Source organism: Camarhynchus parvulus, chromosome 1 (assembly GCF_901933205.1).
Source record: "Camarhynchus parvulus chromosome 1, STF_HiC, whole genome shotgun sequence".
NCBI classification, from domain to species: domain Eukaryota; kingdom Metazoa; phylum Chordata; class Aves; order Passeriformes; family Thraupidae; genus Camarhynchus; species Camarhynchus parvulus.
The window spans coordinates 49,082,875-49,102,037 of NC_044571.1; the positions used below are offsets into that span (position 1 = coordinate 49,082,875).

At 35.6% G+C, this 19,163-nt stretch overlaps 1 protein-coding gene across 17 annotated transcripts in view; it reads left to right on the forward strand.

The window, feature by feature from the left end:
- MYCBP2 (MYC binding protein 2) overlaps positions 1 to 19,163 on the forward strand; it is a 176,933-nt gene that overhangs the window by 31,814 nt on the left and 125,956 nt on the right. For all 17 annotated transcript variants that reach the window (XM_030943587.1, XM_030943604.1, XM_030943631.1 and 14 more), the window contains exons 3-13: positions 334 to 549; positions 4,981 to 5,134; positions 6,400 to 6,596; positions 6,810 to 7,052; positions 7,330 to 7,401; positions 9,192 to 9,288; positions 14,046 to 14,119; positions 15,224 to 15,362; positions 15,953 to 16,029; positions 17,542 to 17,746; positions 18,654 to 18,818. In XM_030943587.1, the coding sequence (XP_030799447.1) occupies positions 334 to 549; positions 4,981 to 5,134; positions 6,400 to 6,596; positions 6,810 to 7,052; positions 7,330 to 7,401; positions 9,192 to 9,288; positions 14,046 to 14,119; positions 15,224 to 15,362; positions 15,953 to 16,029; positions 17,542 to 17,746; positions 18,654 to 18,818 (1,639 nt within the window). The remainder of the gene's footprint in view (positions 1 to 333; positions 550 to 4,980; positions 5,135 to 6,399; positions 6,597 to 6,809; positions 7,053 to 7,329; positions 7,402 to 9,191; positions 9,289 to 14,045; positions 14,120 to 15,223; positions 15,363 to 15,952; positions 16,030 to 17,541; positions 17,747 to 18,653; positions 18,819 to 19,163) is intronic.

Below are 19,163 nucleotides of genomic sequence, written 5' to 3' on the forward strand. Positions count from 1 at the left end.
GAGGAGATAAAGCTTGATTCTGCTCTTCTTACTACTGTGGCATGGGTTTGGACCATTCTGTAGCCTGAGCTGCTGTCATTTTTAGTCCTAGTCTCCTCATCAAGTTATGAGAGGTAGAGGCTAAAGCTCAACAGAATCTATTGAAATATCTTCCTCTTCTTCCTTTCTTCCCTGCCTAAAATAGACCTTGAGGTACTTCAGCAGGAAAGTTGTCTCCAGTTTGGAAATAATTTGGTCTGTCAAAATTGAGACTGTTGAGATTATTTATATTTAGCAAAGCTTGAAACTTTACTAAACTAATAAACTAAAATTAAAACTGATCTTGTTTTTCAGACTGAAAGCCTAGAGAGTACAATAACCATACCAGATATCAGATTACATAGCAATCCTTCAGCTTTTAATGTTTACTGCAATGTCCGCCATTGTGTGTTGGAGTGGCAGAAAAAGGAAGCGTCTGTGTCTTTGGCCTCTAAGAACAGTGTCCAGAGTGGGGATTCAGACAGTGATGAAGAAGAGGAGCCCAAAGAGCCACCTATTAAACTTCCAAAGGCAAGTAACTGATACCACTTAAGCGTGCCATTTTTGTCATCTAAGGTTGGTATGTTCTTTTTGGGGATTAAAGAGCAACAGTGTAAGCCAGCTGCTTAGAGCACTGCTGTAGTTTTATTTGCAGTCCATCTAGTTCAGAATCATTTAATGAATTAGGATGATCTTTGTACCTGCCCAAATTAAAGTCAATTGAATGTCAGATAAACACTCAAGCTGCACTCCTTTTAAAGTGTTGGTACTTGAACACCTACTGCCTCAAAATCTACACAGAAATGATGCAAATAAGGCAGCTGTTATATCTCTGAGAGGCTACTAGCTCATAATGGTAAAGGGTGCTTTTTTTTGCTTTACCCCCCAAAAAGAGTAAGTCTTTCTAATAATGGAAATAATTTGGTGGAATGGTTCCTAAGATGTTTTGCTGGGTATGCATGTAATTGCAGTAACTGTCACTTATTCTTTCCCTTTTTTGGCATTAGTGCCCTTAGTGGTACTGACAGCTCCTGATTCTAATGCATGTTAAGATTTTGATGCTATAGTTGAACAGTTAGAGTGGGTTTTTTACTATTGACTGCTTCTATGCTTATAGTAGGATTAATGGTGGAAAGTCAGAAATAAAGGACTTACTGATTTTTTTTCTTATTTTTTTCAGTTTGTTGGTTCACTTGTTTTTTACTATGTATTACAAAGCTATGCATTTAGTTTTGTTCATTGCTACCATATCAATGCTATGGAATGTGCTTTGTTTTGTTGTTCTTCTGAATCTAAAAAGGATATTCTGGTTAACTTCCCTTGTATATATTTGGCCTAAAACCAATACAAATGCTGAATTAAAAAAGGTGGTTGCAGCTGTGGTTATATAATACGAATGCTGAATTAAAAAAGGTGGTTGCAGCTGTGGTTATGTAGAATATTTGAGTGGCTTAGAAAATTAGGATTTTATAGATGATTGCATTTAGGTGTTGTTATCTGAGGGGTCAAGTTGGCACTCCAGAAAATAGTAGTGGTGAATTGCAGAGAAGCATAACCAAGTCAGCCAGCTGAAATTTCATGATTGATGATTGCAATATGTGGTCACTGCAAATAAAGTCAGCATTGTTTATGAACTGCATTTGAGTACTCGTGGATTGTATCAAATGAATCAGCAAGTGCTTGTGGGTGCTTAATTTTAAGTAAAAGGCAATGTAGCTACTAGCATTTATGTAGGATGGAACGATGTTTTAAAAAGATGTTGAAATTAAAAGAGGTTCCAAGAAGGATGAGATTTATCAGTGATATGGACAGAAGACTTGCATGTGGAAACCAAAGCATTGGTATTGTGTTGACAGTTGGACAGTTAATTACAGAGATGGTGGCTTAGAAAAAATGATAGAGAAACTCTAGGTAACAAACTTCTCTCAAATTAGAAAATTGTTGAGATTTTTGTTGCATTCAGTACAGCAAATATAAAATTGGTGAAAATCAGTATGTTTTCACACTGTTAATTTTTAGTAAAGTATCTACAAAATATCAAATTTGAGAATTTTTGGTTCAAAAATATGTTTAGATGCCTGATACAACCTCAGTATTTTTCATAACTATCTAGGTAATATAAGGTCGTTTAGGTCACTTGGAGGTAGCAATTGGACTTACATTCATGCTTTTGAACTTGTTTGGAACTGTCTCACACGTAGTAAAACTTCTAGGGACTGACTGTGTAAATCTCTTGCTATTCTAGATACAGGTGTCTGTCTCATGATAATGAACAATATTGTGTAGGGCTTAGTTTGTTAACTGTAAAGAAGAAACTATAAAGTTTCTCAGGTTTACAGTATTTACAAGATAAATTTCTGATAGTAATTGTTTAGTAAAAAGAATACTAATGTATTTTGAGTTTGACAGTGAGGTGAAAGATAAAAAAAAAAGTGTGGCTAGGGTTTGTGCTCTTACAGATTCTCCAGAGTGTAGTCCTTGGTGTTTTGGTGGTTTATTTGTTTAATTGACAGTAAGTTGAAAACATACTTGCCTTTGTCTGACATACTTGTTTGCTACCTTATTTAATTAGTATCTTAGCTAATGGTGAGGAATTCTCTCTACCTAAAAGGGAGTAGGTTCAGTTCTATTGATAAGATTTGCAATTTGCAGAGTAAAGGAGAGGTATTTCCCACACCGTTCACCCTCACACACACACACAGACAACACCCCCCCCACGCCCCCCCCGCAAGATTTTAAACTTAAGGCTGAGTAGTGAATGATCCACAAAAGCCCTGTACTAAAAGGGACAAATACTGGATTAAAGTGATTAAGGTGGAGTTAACAGAGTTAAATATTCTTTGTTCCTGCACTGGCATACATTTTGTTAATAACCTTAAGCAAAAATTTAAATTTTTAAGTTGTAACAAAAAAAAAAAAAAGACAAATAATTACTTTCTTTAGGGACAGACTTTACACGTTTTAAAATTCATTAGGATAATGTTACCTTTGTAAATGTTCTCCTTTTTTTGTGTATGTATATAATATAAATTAATTCAGAGTAATGTGTCATTTTAATTCTGGAAATGTGAGCATTGGGGGTAACGCTCACAATGACAGCAAAGATAAAGGAATTAAAACAAGAGCATAGATAAGACTTCAAGATGAAATGGGAGGGGTTTTAGGAATTAGTTAGGAGTCACAATGTCTGCATCCAGGCTAGAATTTTGGGTACCTTTTCTTAAGCAATCTTAAACTTTAGATCTGAAGTCTGAAAGGTGTTGCAAAGGGAATGGGGAGAATGGTTGCACAGAGAGCATCCGTAAGAGCAGTCAGGCTGAGACACAGAAGCTGAGGCAGAGCAGTGCTTGTTTTGGCTCAAAAACCTTTTAGAGAGCAATGAGAACAAGCTTAAGATGTCTTGAAGAGAACTATTTGCTTATTCTGTCCTTCAGAGCATGGTTTGGAGGAGAGAGGTAGAGAGATACACACTATATATATATATATAAAAGATATACATACATGAGATAATACAATGAATAGATCTATTGTGTGAAGCCTACCCAGATATTTAAAAACCAACCCAAAACCTATGTAGAATTGATAACATCCCAGCAGAACTCTCTCTTATTGATTCCTACTCTAGTGGAACTTCACCAAACATTTTCCACTGTGTTATGTTTTCTACTTTCTCTAGCTGCCTCTGTCAGCTCCTAGATTATGTCTTCTGTCTGAAGATTGTGAAGAAAAAACTTAGTTTCTCTCAAAGACATTATAACTGAACAGGAAGGGCATTTATAAAAATGTATTTTATTTTTTAGCCTTTAGATGATGGTGAGTTTTAGATCCTGGAAAAAACATTATTATGTTACCAGGTTTTTTCACTGTAGATTCCATACGTGTGTTTTCCTCCTACTCCATTGCAGATGTGAAATGTAAGGTGTAATTAGTAGGAAAATTGCTGTTGTGCTTTGAGGACTTGACTTGGTTATGTTTTTATCATTCCTCCATGAAAAAAATAGATGGTAAAATAATTTATGAAGGATGGGAATCAAATTAAAGGTCAGCAAAGACAGTTGCAAGGCATCCAGTAGAACTTAGAGCTGACTTCCAGAATATATGTTTTAAGCATGGGTGTCAGTTGCATTAACGATGTTATTTTCACATTTCTATATTTTTCCTTAGATTTTACTCAGGGATGAGTCTCTGTTAAATACTCTGTGGGGGCTCTGCTCCTGACCAAAAAACATAGTGAATTTTTTAAGATACAGTTGCTTATTAGTAATGTGCTGACACCCCTCTCTTTCATCTTCATCATTATTAACTAGAGAGTTTGAGAAGAAGTGCAAGGGAGCAGTCAGTGAAGAGAAGCATGACTGCAATCTCAGAATAGTCAGGAATTCTAAAAGGGAAAGTTAGAGATGGCTGTAACAAGGCTTTTAAACATGTTCTGTTAGTTGGCTTAGTGCATGTCTTTTATGAGTACATGTGGAGTTTTAGTGACTAGCAATTAATCTTTGTTTTTGTCATAATATAAAAAATAATCTCAGAGGCTTTGGAGGGGAAAGTTCTAGAGCTGCCAGTATCTGCTGTCAAATGTATTGTTGTTCAGGATGTGAAGCCAGGTTGCAAGACCGTTCTAGTTTGCTGGCTCACATTAATGAGCAAGGAAATGGAAGAACTGGATAGAAATTAGAAGGGCTCAGAGGTACAGTTTGCCTTTTATTGTGCAAAAAATTTTAACCTTCCTTATTCTTTCAAGAAACTTAGTCTGCTTAGCTCTTTTATGTAGTGACTGACTTACGTGTAATAGTTGCTCATATAGGTGGATTCTTGATTTTTATTCTGGTTTAACACTGTATTTTCTATTACAACTTTTTATTTGAGTAATTGTCTTGTTCAGTGAACACTGGAATGTATTTTTTGATGAAGATCTAAAAATATTATATTGACATCTGTTCTGAAAAATATGTACTTCTTTAGATCATTGAAGTTGGATTGTGTGAAGTCTTTGAATTGATAAAGGAGACGAGATTTTCTCATCCATCCTTGTGTCTCAGGAGCTTACAAGCCCTACTTAATGTGCTCCAAGGTCAGCAACCAGAAGGCCTGCAATCAGAGCCTCCTGAAGTCTTAGGTAATCTCATCTCTTACTGTATTTTTATTAACATACTCCTGTTATTGTGTTGGACAGAAGAAAATGGTTCTTGGCAAGTATTTGTGAGATAGTAACATGCTTACATGCTTGTTCTCAACTGACTGACTGTTCTGGCCAGTTAAGTCCTTATGGTGCACGTATGGAGTACTTCCTCACTGAAACAAAGTAAAGAACATCACAGCCTAAAAAATTTGGTTTCACTTTCTTACTGAAACATAAAATACTTGGTCCTATTGGAAGGAATACAGTTTTAGGGTGAATTTCTCTTGTAATCTGCTGTTGTGGTCTATAGCTTAGATGTTTAATTTTGTAATTTATGTGAAGCTGCTAAGCAGAGTGTCACAATTCTTGTTTTTATTTTCTCTGGGCATCCCAAAGCTTCCCTGAAAATTAATTTTCTTTTTAATGATATTGAAAATAAAAGTTGAACTTCTGATGCCTTTGAGAGCAAGACTGACTATATCCTTGAAGTTAAAATACTATTATCTTTTGTTGGTTTATAGAACAGCAGAGAAGTCTAGGCTGTAGCCTGAGTTGTTTAAAGAAAATTTTTAAGAAGTCTTTAGACTTCATGTATTTTTTCATGTTGTATGACTTAATAGTATTGCATTTCCAAAGATTGTAATTTGCTGCAGAAAACTTATTTTGTATTGATGCATGGAGTATTAAAATGTTACAAAGACGACTTTTTGATTACTGCCCTAGTGATTAATTGTATCAACTCTTGAGAAAAGTTAGGTGAATTTCTATTCACACCTGGATTGTTACAGAAGTTCAGCCACTAAACAGTGTTTGGAAAGAGGCATATGATCAAAATAATTTTTAAGCCTCAATTTGAAATGCTTGTTTCTGTGAAGTGGATTGTTCTTCAACATGGGTAATGGTCATAAAGAGTAGACAAGTGGTCTATTCATCATCTCAGTGATGGGGTAGACTGAATAGTGCCTACTATAATAACGGTTTCTGGCCCATTTCTTGTTAATGTGTTCCACTGTTACAGAAGGACTTGTGGTTTTTCTTCTTCAGCCATGGTGATTATCCAGATATGATGTTTTCTGGCTGCAAAGAGGAAAATTAAGGATAATTCAGATTCATTTAAGATGCTTTTCTGTCTGAAATTAGCTCTGAACATAATAGCTGAGGAAAGATAGAATGTATTTTCCTATTTGAATTTCCCATTGATAGTTAAATTGTTTTGTATGATTTTGTGACTGATCTGTGCAATGGCTGTGTTTTATCTGCAGAATCCCTGTTCCAGCTGCTTTTGGAAATAACAGTCCGTAGCACAGGAATGAATGACAGTACGGGACAGTCCTTGACAGCGCTTTCCTGCGCTTGCCTCTTCAGTCTGGTGGCTGCCTGGGGAGAGACAGGAAGGACGTTGCAAGCAATCTCTGCAATCCTCACCAATAATGGCAGCCATGCTTGTCAGACTATTCAGGTCTTGCACTAAAACTTCTCTGTATCTGGGAATTTATGTAAATGAGTACTTCTCATGAGTTCTGAGAAGATGTGTTGTTTAATTACCTTTTTCCTCACTATTTTTGAGATCAGGTGGTATTTCTTTGTCTCTCTTGAGTTGGAGTTAGAACAGAAAATACAAAATTTTAAAAAATTATCATCTTTTTCACTGACTATTTCTTTTACTGTTTAGGTGCCAACCATTTTAAACTCTCTTCAGCGGAGTGTACAGGCAGTTCTGGTGGGCAAAATCCAAATCCAGGACTGGTTCAGTAATGGGATAAAGAAGGCAGCTTTGATGCACAAATGGTCGTTGAAAGAAATATCTGTAGATGAAGATGACCAGTGCCTACTTCAGAGTGATGGTTTTTTCCTCTATCTCTTATGTAAAGATGGACTTTACAAAATTGGCTCTGGATATAGCGGGACAGTGAGGGTAATGTGTCTGCTTCTTGTCTGATCAGTGATACATTGTATTTTAATTTAACTTCCATGGTGTCTGATTTCCGTGGACAATCTTACATAGCTTACTGCTCATCAGTTTAATTGCAGTTTGTGTAAATTTTTCTGATGATTTCTGTGACAACTTGGCAACATTTTCTTAGAAATTTCACTTTGCAATATGGTTGAAGGTATTACTTAAATGGTAAATGATTATGTGTTGAGTTTTCACTCTGGTATTTCTTAAATGATGGAAGTTTTTTGCTTTTCAGGGCCATATATACAATTCTACATCCCGCATCAAAAACAGAAAAGAAAAAAAGTCTTGGTTAGGTTATGCTCAGGTAAGTGAATAGTTAAAATATAAAATGTGCAGCCCTTCTCATCCCTCCTAAGTAGTTCAAGTAGACCCTGGCTTAGAGTAAGCTTACATGGATATTGTATTGTTCTTTCGGCTTTCTTTATAAAAACCGAAATTTTTGGTACTGGCTTCTAAATTATGGAGGATGGTGGACCTGTAATCACTGGCCCGTGGAGAGGAACAATGGAGTGTCCTTGCTTTGTGTTGTCACTGTAAAGACTTTTGCAAAATATGGTGTTTTAGCACATTGGTTTATGAACTGTACAGGCAGTTGGTGTGTGGTTCTAAGTGCATGTCAGTAGATGTAAGAAAGTGCTGTTGCAATGAACATGTAAAAAATATTTGAAATACCTGTTTGTGAAAATAAATTGACGTTAAAACATCTACAGTAAAATAAGGAAATGCTGTTTTGGTTGGGGAGGATTGAGCATATGTAAACAATACGTAGAGGTAATTCTTGACATTGTAATTGAGGAGTTAACTATATTTGTATGGTTTGTGTTTTTTAGAGTCAGTTTCTGGAATATCAAGCACTTTTTCTTATGCCTTTATTATTCATTATAAAAAACTCTCAAAACGTTAAAAAATATTTCAGAGAACAATTAATTTACTGAATTTATTGTATATTTACTCTTAAATGAATGATCTTATTGTCCCAGTGTGATTTTTAGTATGCTCCTTGCACGCTTTTAAAGTGAAATTGTTCATTGTAAATATATGTTCTTTCATTGCAGTTACTGTGTTTGTGTAAACAGAAACACATGAAATCTGGTTTTATTTAATGTAAAAGCAGATCACAGAAAGGTGCACTGGCACCAGACAAATGGGTGTGGGTGTATTCATTCTGGAGCCTGTTCTATCAGTTCAGAATTAAACGGGATTCATGTGGTTTCATTATATAGTGTTACATATTTGGACATTCTATACATAGCTATAAATATATGTGATGCTTTTTGAGTGCTTGCACGGGTGTGTGCATTCACACAGTGACTGTAGCCAAAGGCACTGCAGTTTGGACAAGTGTCATTCTGTGGCTGTATTTATAGAAAGGTCTGTAACTTGCACTTACTGCTAGTTATGTGTCCATAAGAGATAAAATGTCCTTAGTGTCATTTCCCTTCAGGTGCATGGTTAACTTAAATTCAGGTGATTTTTCTTACTTCATTTTATATTAGTTATTTTTAGATTGAAGCTTTTCTATCTACTTTAATGCTCTTTGCTTAATTTATGTGGCCTTGTTTTCCTCATTTTGCTGAGATTTATTTGTCCAGTAGTTTCAATGGAAGGAACTGTCTTAGTGTGGAAGTCAAAGTAGTTAATTAGTATTTTTTTTTATTCTAGGTTTTAATGCATGTATTAGTATGCATTAATGATTGCTCTTCTATATAGGACAACATTATCTATTGCCTTCCTGGTATTCCTGTGACTAGTCTGTTGATTTGAAAAGTGGACACAGAAATTTAAATCGAATTGTATACAGATATAAATAACAATTAAAATGTGGGGCTTCAAAAGTTGTATACAAGCTTCAGCATGCTAATCTATGGCATGGAGAAAGTGGAGGAAGGGAATCAAATTTCCATTTTTTAATAAGAAATTTAGTTAAAATGTGGGTTAGTAGAAAAAATGTTGATCATCATTTGATGTAAAAGGCTTCCACTGTTTTAAAGCAATATCTAAAATAATCATTGCATTTTTTTCCCTTTTAACATCTGTTAATGTATTAAGGAGTATTTTCATAACCTCCACATATGTTTTTTTTGTTCTTGCCAGGGCTATTTATTATACAGAGATGCGAATAATCACAGTATGACAGCCATAAGAATAAACCCTGAAACTTTGGAACAAGACGGTACAGTTGCTTTGCCAGGTGAGAACCTCCAGACGAGAGCAATTTGGTAGAGTTTGCTGTTTCCCTGTTATGTATTTTCAGGCAAGCAGAAGAGAAACTGAGATTTTTGAGGTTACAGATATATTGCTTTATGACTTTGCTTCACTTCAGACCAGCTTCAGTATTTCACTTAAAGGCCTTGTGTGACAGTGGTCACAAGGGTTCTTGGGTGAAGGAAGAGACGAGAACATTGACTCCATGTTCAGAAGGCTCGGTTTATTATTTTATGATACATGTCTATATTATAACTATACTAAAAAGAAATAGAAAGAAAAGTTTCCAGAAGCTAGCTAAGCTAAGAATAGAATAGAAAAGAATGATAACAAAGGCAGCTGGCTCTGACAGACAGCGAGAGCCAGCTCTGCTGTGAGTGGTCACCGGATCCAAACATCTACAGGAGACCAATCACAGACCCACCTGTTGCATTCCACAGCAGCAGATAATTATTGTTTACCTCTTGTTGCTGAAACTTCTCAGCTTCAGCAGGAAAAATCCCAAGAAAGGATTTTTAATGAAAAAGATCTCTGCGGCGGCCTTGCATCTTACTCCAATTGCTGGAAGAATATTGCAACATTTTATAATATGTGAACATCTTAATTTAAAGACTACAAGAGCTTAAATTTTTTCCTAAAAATTTTCTTTTCTTTCTCATTTGAACTTTGAATGTTTGGCTCATGTATGACTTTGTTTCCAGGATTTCTTACATGTAGGCAGTTATAAACTATGAACAAAACAATTTCATTTTTAATAGGGTAAAAATATATCCAAAAAGCAAAGGCAGCTAATGAACACTGATGGACCATGCTCGTGGATTTTGGTTTATTTGTTTGGGGAATTTTTTTTGTTGTTGTTTTGGGGGTTTTAGGTGGGGTTTGTTTGGTTTGTGGGGGGTTGTTTGGGTTCATTTTGTTGTCCTTTTTCAGATGAGCCTCATAACTTCAGTCTGTTTAGAGAATAAGGATGTTCCTGGAACATGCTTTAATGGCCTTCTAGTGAAATCCATCTGTTCTTAGCTACACAGATAAATAGCAGAAGGACACAAGAATATTTTTTAATCAAACAATGACAGGCTTATTTTGTAGATTGCAGTAAAGATTTTGTTTCATCCTGACATAAATAAGAAAGCCCTGACTGAAACCTCCGAGAAGTTCGCTAAGATTTTTGTCTTTAAAATGCAAACAGCAATTTTTTAAACAAGTTCTGAATGTTGAATCTAGTCCATGCAACCTTCTGCACATCCTTGAAGTATGGATGTCTTTTTAAGCTGCTCTTGCTCTTTGTGGGGGCTGTAGGAGGTATGTCAGTGAGAGCACATTGAAGGACCTGAAAAACTGCCTTTCAGAGTGGTTTTTCAGCTTTATTCACCTCAGGGCAGCTTCTTACACAGTAGGGTTCATTGATGCCCTTAATTATGTTACCATTGGTAAACAAATCAGTGTTCCTCATGCAAGTCTTGAGAGAGATTTGAGCACATTTCAAGTCTACCCTTTGGAGCTGTTGCTTGTTTTTGCAAATCTCAGTGACAAGTGTTGTTCTGCAAGACTGCCTTGTATTTATACTGTAAAAAGGTACAAATTACATGTGTGTGCCTTCTCAACAATTTGCAAAAGCAAATCCAAATGGGAATACCCATTCAGAAATTTCTCAAACTGTCCTCTCAGTTGCATTTTATATGGTTTGTGATGGTGTTAGAGTAGATGTTAGATGTTCTTTGTAACTCCAGTCCTTTGTATTTCAGTCCTTGAACTTTGCAGTTTTGCTTTGTGCACATTTATCTCAGTGTGTTATTGTGACAAGATACGACCTTGTTCTTTTGCCTGGGACAAATTCCAGGGGGTCCACTTCTGGTTATTTTCCTTTCCCATTAGAAAAAATGAAATGAAGGTTGGGGGAAGGTGTCTGACCTGAGGAAAACAGTAGGTACTTAATTCTGAATAGTAGTGGCTGCCTCACTGCAATCTTATGGTGACTTGCAAGTTGTTCTAGTTTTGAAAAGCAATGCTGGATAGAACTAGAGGCCAGTGACCTTGCTAACAGCTGAACACAGCAAATATTTGCTCCTAGTTGGGATGATATTCAGGCATGGCTCTATCTGGAATTAATCTCTTTCAAATGCCTGGGCTGGTGATAGTGCATTAAAGAAAGGTATTAGACTTTATTAATACAAGGAATGCATAGGAGGTTAGAAGATTTGATTAGAAGTTGATCCTAGGTAGAAGTCACATGACCTTAGAATAGTCAGAGAACTATAGAACATTATTTTCCCCTTTCTCACACAGTAGGATCCATCAGCTTCTTGAAGCCATAAACTTCTGTTTTTCAAGGGCAGCCTTTCCACTCTGAAAGATGATCTTTCAAATCCAGTTTCTGGAAGTACCAGGCTGTGTGTCAACATTCTTGTGTCTAAGGCCTTTGCCAAGATTTATACGCTGTACCTGAGTTGAGTATCTGTTTTCTCAGTCCATGTATCATAAAAGAATATCTGAATTCCATGAGAATTTACTAGGTGACAAGACCTGAATTTATAGGGGTTTTCATCTTTGCCATTTCTTTCAACAGTGATGCTTTCTGCATACCTTAAAACAGTTTCTGTTTTCAGCTGGAGAAATTGAAGTCACATGGTATATGGTTTTATTGTTCTTTAAAATTGCAAATTGGTGTCTTAGGCTCAGGACTATTCCCTTAGTGTGGAAAGTACTGCTAACTGAGGGTAGCCTAGGTGACCTCAAGGCCTGCATTACTAGCAGGTGCAGAATGTGCAATATGAATGTGGAAGGTGATGCTTCACAGAGGCTTCATTTGAAGCCTTTAAGGAGGCTGTGATTAACAGGTGTCTGTAGTTACATGGTTTTAGTACATAAAGCCTTTCTCTTATTGCAATCTTCAGACAAAATGCTTGGTTATCCTCATCCCCACAGTAATATACAAAGTCACATTGAATAAGATTGATTAGGATTGATCATACAAGCTTCTTCCTAGCTGAGACACTATACTAGTTTTTCCAAATACTCCATTTGCCTTCCATTTTTTAGTCTTCCCAATGATTTGATTTTTAATGCTAGGCCTGTTTGTTAGCTAAGCAAGTGCTAATTTTTAGGAAGTCTTCTGGAGAGCATATATGTAAAAAAAAAAACCAAAACACCCCTGTTTTAGATTTCTTCTTTGAACAGATCTACCAAACATAGCAACAACCCCCAGAAATGTTTTCCAGGAGACTCACCTTTCTTGAAGTGACTCAAGCAATAGGCTAAGTAGTGCAACGTGGACCCACTGGTGGCCAGAATGCGCTGTTTCCTTGGCTGTTCTGCTTGTGTGAGCATGTAATTTTCAGTCATTCAAGGAAGGTTCATGCTTACCAACTTCCTGTAACCTTTGGAGAAATGTCATTTAGGTTAGTTTTGGAACTTCTCATCCAGTTACTGGTACTTCTTTTACCACTAACATGACTTGCAGCGTAGAGAATCAGTAGTATGGACTACCTTTGGTTGTTAAATCCAAGATTATTTTTGAGAGGGCAGTATTTCAAGGTTCACTGTTTCTGCTGCCATTCTCCATCATGCTTGCTGCATACTTTCTGCGATTTCATACCTGGTTGTGCTCTAAGGGGAAGGAATGTTGTCTACTTTTGGTGTTTTGAGTCTAGATGTGAAAGGTACTGAAGGCTTTTTAATGCATATTCTGTTCCTGATTAAGACACTATATTGGACTGGGCGGTGTATCAGGAAAAAGTAAACAATGGGTTTTTGTGGGGTGTTTTCAGCTGTATTATTTTAGTGCTTTAGCTGGGTAGCAAAAAAAAGCAAACTTGCTGGTTATGCTAAAAAGACATTATGTGTGCTCCATCTAGCATTAAATTTATTTGATAAAATGTTAATACTGGATCTTTGTTCAGATTATGAAGCAAATATTTGGAGTGTAAAGTGGCTGTCCTATAGTATTTTTGGAAGAGGTCTTTTTCCTGTGTGTAATCAATGAGACAAACACAAACCATATGATATCTTTGCCAGTAGCTCTATCAACAGTGCAGGAAGGGAAGAAGAAATTGTGTAGGGACATATATTTAAACTTGCAGAGAAAATGATATTTTTCTTTTTCTCCTAATTTGGGTAGAATTCTTTCCCTCTCATTTTTTTGGAATTATCTGAGCTGTTTTCAATAAATGAGTGATGTATTCAAGTATATACTTCATAGTTTTCAAAAAACCCCTAGATTTTCAGTTCATAGTTTGGTGAGATTTATAAGTTATGAAAAAACGAGATAAATAATGAAAACCGTGATTCATTTATTTCTGTAGGTTTTATATGCTGGACTGAAGAAACATTTCTATGAAGATAAAAATCCTTATATTAAAAAAAGGTTTTGGGAAAGGAAAAGATTTAATAGTCCTGGAAAATTTGGATTCTAGTAGTTTGGAATATGCTTCACAGGTGAAGGCATTCACCTGTGAAAGGTGAATGCCTTTTTTTTGCAGTTAAATATTGGGGTGTACCCACTCACATTTTATGCAATGGAAAGTGCTGTAATAACCTTTACAGGAGCTAAGGAGAATTACATGCTTTTGGTGAGACAGGACATCTTAATGTAAAATAACACATTATCAGAATGGTATGATCTCACTTGAGACAAAGTAGAACTCTCATGATCTGATTGGAGTGAGAATGAAATAGAAGCAGAGATCAGTGTGTATATGTATGCTAATATAAACTGATGCAGTGCACTTCATTTTTCTCTCACAGATTGTCATACTGAAGGGCAGAATATCCTTTTCACAGATGGAGAATATATTAATCAAATAGCAGCATCTAGAGATGTAAGTTTTACAAATGATGGGTAAACTATTTTTCTCTTAACTGGATTTTATTTTAAAATATTTATATCCTCCTTTTTGCTTCATGTTTGGCTTTTTCTTCACTAACACAATTAAGGAATAAATCCATGTAACTAGAAATAATGAGAAACTTCCATATTTGTGCATAAAAATGCAGTATTTCGGTATTAATTCACACAATTTTGATTTGTGATTGATTTTTTTTATTTTTCAGATAAGTTTTAAGAAAAATTCCATTGCTCTTTAAGGAAAAGAAAAAATCTTATCTGTTGAATAATATGTTCTACAGGTTCTTTGTAGGATAAGCTTCGTACAGCTTAAGGATAAATTGTTTTTTCTTTATTCATTTCCTGTAATTGCTTTGGAACTTACTGGAGCATCTCAGACAGTTTTATTAGCAGAGATAGGAAATATACTATATTCCAATTGATTTTTGTGTGGAAATTGCCTGATGGCCAAAGCTGTAGAAACTCAAAGTGCTCCTACTAGGGACAAAACTATAGTGGTGGTTATATTTTTTTCAGCAGACAGTTACTATGCTTTTAATTCATGTGTGGTTTTTCAAGTGAGAAATCTGCAAAATAGGGATGGGGTGAAACTGGGTTGGCAACAGATGCTAAGCATCAACTGTAGAAAAACCAAGATTAATCCATTTCCCTCCTAACAGAATCAAGTGTTGGGTTTTTTTTTTAACATGACTGCACTTGTCAACAGAAAACTCTTCTAGCTACTGTTTAAAGCAGTCACTCTGCATGCAGAATTTTGGGTTCTGAATAAGAAGTTCAAGGCTTAAACATAGATGTAAATAATTGCAAGAGCAGATTTTCTACAGTAGTTCACTATTTTTATAGTCTTCATAGCATTTTCATAGAACTCAATGAGTTTAAGGAGACAGATACCTCAGCTTGTCCTGATGGTCACTAAATTCTTTTCTCCTCTGTAGTAAATGTTATAATAAATGTTACTTTATCAATGTGTCCTCTGACATTTACTCTGAAATTGTACTTTGTTAATGCACTTAGGACTTTAGAAGTGAATAAATTAATTTCTTGTACAGTATAAAGCGGATTTTTGTATTTTTTGCAGGATGGCTTTGTAGTGCGAATATTTGCCACGAGTACTGAGCCAGTATTGCAACAAGAACTGCAGCTTAAGCTTGCAAGAAAATGCTTACATGCCTGTGGCATCTCGTTGTTTGATCTGGAGAAAGATTTGCACATTATCAGTAAGTTCTCTTCTTTGAAGGTTAATAACAAGCCTGGTAATTTTCCAACAGCAGAGCTGAAGCACTGCGCTTTCCTTTGGCTCTACTATGTGCAGGACAGTAGAGCTCCATAATAAACACATGGAGAGGGGTTTGAAACCATTCAAGCATTATTTGACTCAGAGTCAAATCCATCCACCCATTTGGAACCACCTTTGTCTCTAGTACTGTTCATGGTTTTCCAGTGTTTTCCTTCAGTTGTATAATAAATATATAATTGTTTGAAGCTTGGGCATTATAAAACATGGTTAAGCTTGGAACTCCTTGCTGTGGGTCAAAGTTAACAAGTTACAAGGATCACTGACTGGATTAAAGGGAGAAAGAGTTACATTAAAAAGCGCATTTGCATCAGAATTTGAGGTAAAGAATTGTTACTATCTATGAAGGTATTTTGAAAAAAGTTCACTTGGGCTTTGCTTTGGGGTGTTTTTGCTCTATCAGAAGAAAAACAAAAGCATATTTGGCTCCATGGACCAACAGAAGTGGATAGGTGACTGGTCTGTGAAACTGCCTGGTTAAACTGTTCAGTTAACACAATCTTACTTGCACAGGTACAGGGTTTGATGAGGAATCAGCTGTCCTTGGTGCTGGGAGAGAGTTTGCACTGATGAAAACTGCTAGTGGAAAGGTACTGAAAATGTTCTGTAGTAAATAGCAAATTGCACCAATAGATTTCTGTGTTTTTTAATTTCATCATTATTTTCCATAATTTCCTTTTTGCCTTTTCAGTATGTTGGAATGTATGTCTATGACTGTATTCAAATATATTTTTCAGAGCCTGCTTTAAAACATAAAAGGCAAATAGTTATTTAAAAGCATAAACAGATAGTTGGAACCCGTTAGAAATCCACTGCTTGAATTTGTAGGAATTTCTACAGTCCTTACAATGAAGGACTTTGTTTAAATCTGGGAAACAAAACTGTCTTCTGTCTTCAAATGATGTGTTAGTGCCTTTTTAAATTTTACCACCTCATAACTTTCCACAGTCTGACTGTAGTAATTTATTTAAATCCCATCCTGATTTTTTTCTGATCTTTTAGAGAATTATTGATTCCCCTATGCAAATATTTCAATTGATTTCTTCAAACCTATTCTTAATTATTTGATATGTTGTTCTCCTAAGTGGGGATTTTTGAAGCATTTGCATAATCATGGAAATTTAGAAATTATACTGTCAGTGACTTTACATTTATTGTGGTTCTATTTCAGTGTGAAACACTTATGCTATTTGTCTTGTAGAAACATAGTTCTTAATTACATGTACAAAATTGCATTGCTTTGTTTCAATGAAGGCCTTTGTCTGCTGCTGTCAGAACAGTGAGATTGTTGCAATTGTTAGAGTAAATATTTTTTAAGACCATTTAATGGTCTGTACCAGAATTTGATCAAATATAACTTTTCAGCATTGAGGGAGACAGATTAACTTTATCATTCAACTAACAAAAATGCCTGTTCATATAAAATTAACACATTTCCTGGGTTTGGCCTATAAAGTTGTCTGTCAAGGTAGGTAATACAATATGTAAGGCAATATGAAGTGGCTTCAGGTGCCCCATAGATTGACATACCAATTTTATAGAACTGTTGAATTGCATGGTTCTAAAGGAAACTTTTTAGTTCATGTCAGTATTTTTGTGTTCACGTGAAATATCTTACTCTGTTCTTTATGTAGTCAGTGACCACTGTGCGTTTGCTAAACATGTTTTACAAATGTGTTGAAGCATATCAAAATATGTAGTAGTTTTTTATTTTAGATTTATTTTATTGTTATAATACCATTTTCTTTTTACACAGACCAGACGTTTTTGTGAGGTGTTTTAAATGCTTCCTCTGAGTAGTTTCTTTGGTTCTTTCTTGTGTATTCAACTCATCTAGCCAAACAATTATATATGAAAATTCACTCAGTGGCTCAGGAGAAAGCACAATTCAAAACAATCTAATCTAAGAATCTAATCAGAATGTTTCCCCCATTAAGTCAAAATTGATGGGTTGGGACAGAGATAGTGAAATGGCATAAACAAAGTCAGGAAGAGTGCAGTGTGCCTTGAAATGAAAGGAATTAAAAACAATGCAACCTTGAGAATTATGTAAGCTTGAAGTGCTGTGTCATAACTAAAACTGATAAACTTTTTTCTCCTAGATTTATTATACTGGCAAATATCAGAGCCTTGGAATCAAACAAGGTGGCCCTTCAGCTGGCAAATGGGTTGAACTCCCAATCACAAAATCTCCAAAGATTATTCAGTTTTCTGTTGGACATGATGGCTCACATGCCTTACTTGTTGCTGAGGATGGAAGCATATTCTTCACAGGCTCTGCTAGTAAAGGAGAGGATGGTGAATCAAGTATGTATCATTGCTTGCTTGACCAGTGGTTGATAAAAGCCTCTTAAGAGTTTTTAATTTGAAAGTAAGAGTTTCAGCATTTTCCAGGAGCATGTAAGCGTGCCATTTGTGCTGGAGAGTATGCTGGCCACAAGTCCTGACAACCAGTGCCAAAACCTCTCCCAGCTACAAAATCCAGTCTGTGTTTTACCACATTTTATGTTGTGTGGTGGAAGTACTCTTTTAGATTTATCCCAAGAAAAGACAGGAGTAAATTTGGTCAAGAAGCCATGCTGTCTGCCTCGGGAAAACTCTGGAGCCAAACTTTTGCCTCTTTGCTGTTGTTCTGTTGAGCTTTGGAAATTGATGTTTGGCTGGCTGGTGGAGAGGTACATTGATGAGAACTTGTAGATCTTCTGTGCTCGATCAAGCAGAATTCTTTGGACATTAAAGAAGACAGATTAATTTGATCTTCAGACTAATAAAGGCCTCATCAATATAAGATTAACACATTTCCTAATCTTGATTTCTGTAGTTGTGTGTGTAGGTTGAAATAGAGTTTGCAAGACAACTGAAGATATCTTTAAGTGCCCTGAAGCTGTTATCTGTTGTAATATTGAATTAAATACTTCACTTTAGGAAACAGATGGTAGATGATGATGTGATAGATTAATAAGAATAATTAAAGTGATTTGAAATACTTGAAGAATAATTTCTAAAAGATACTGATCTAATCATGTCTTGGCTTGCCATCAAATTTTTGGGAGGAGCCAGTATAATCCAATTAAAATTAGACCAGGAATATTGTACCTATAGTTAGTTGTTTGTTTGGATTTTTTCATTAGTGGTCTGAAAACTAACGATTATGCCTGTGATGGTTTGAGGATTTTTTGGTAGATTTACTTGTAATTTATTTCTTTATTTAAAGCTAAAAGCAGACGGCAATCAAAACCATATAAGCCTAAAAAAATTATTAAAATGGAAGGAAAGATTGTCATATCTACAGCATGCAATAATGGAAGCAGCTCTGTAATTTCCAAAGATGGAGAACTCTACATGTTTGGAAAAGATGCCATTTACTCTGATAGTACAAGTAAGTTAATATTGGTCTTTTGAATTATTTTTTAACTGAAGTAATTGAAATCAGTATGGAAGTTTTTAGCCCATGAAAATGTTGTTTGTTTTTTACCTTCCTAATGTATTTCTGACATTCTGTTGATTCAGACAAATATGACAGAAGGGTAGAAAAAGGTAGTTTCCAAAAGGTCTGTAAAATAATTTAGCATCAGTGGTGACAAACAGCCAAAGTAATTCTTCCACTAAGGAGAAGAAAAAAAAAATTCACTTGTGTTAATCTGGCACAAGAAGGCCACACAGGAAAACGTCACAGAAATAAGATGTGCTTTGGTATGAACAAAGGCTGCTGGAAGCTAGGCCT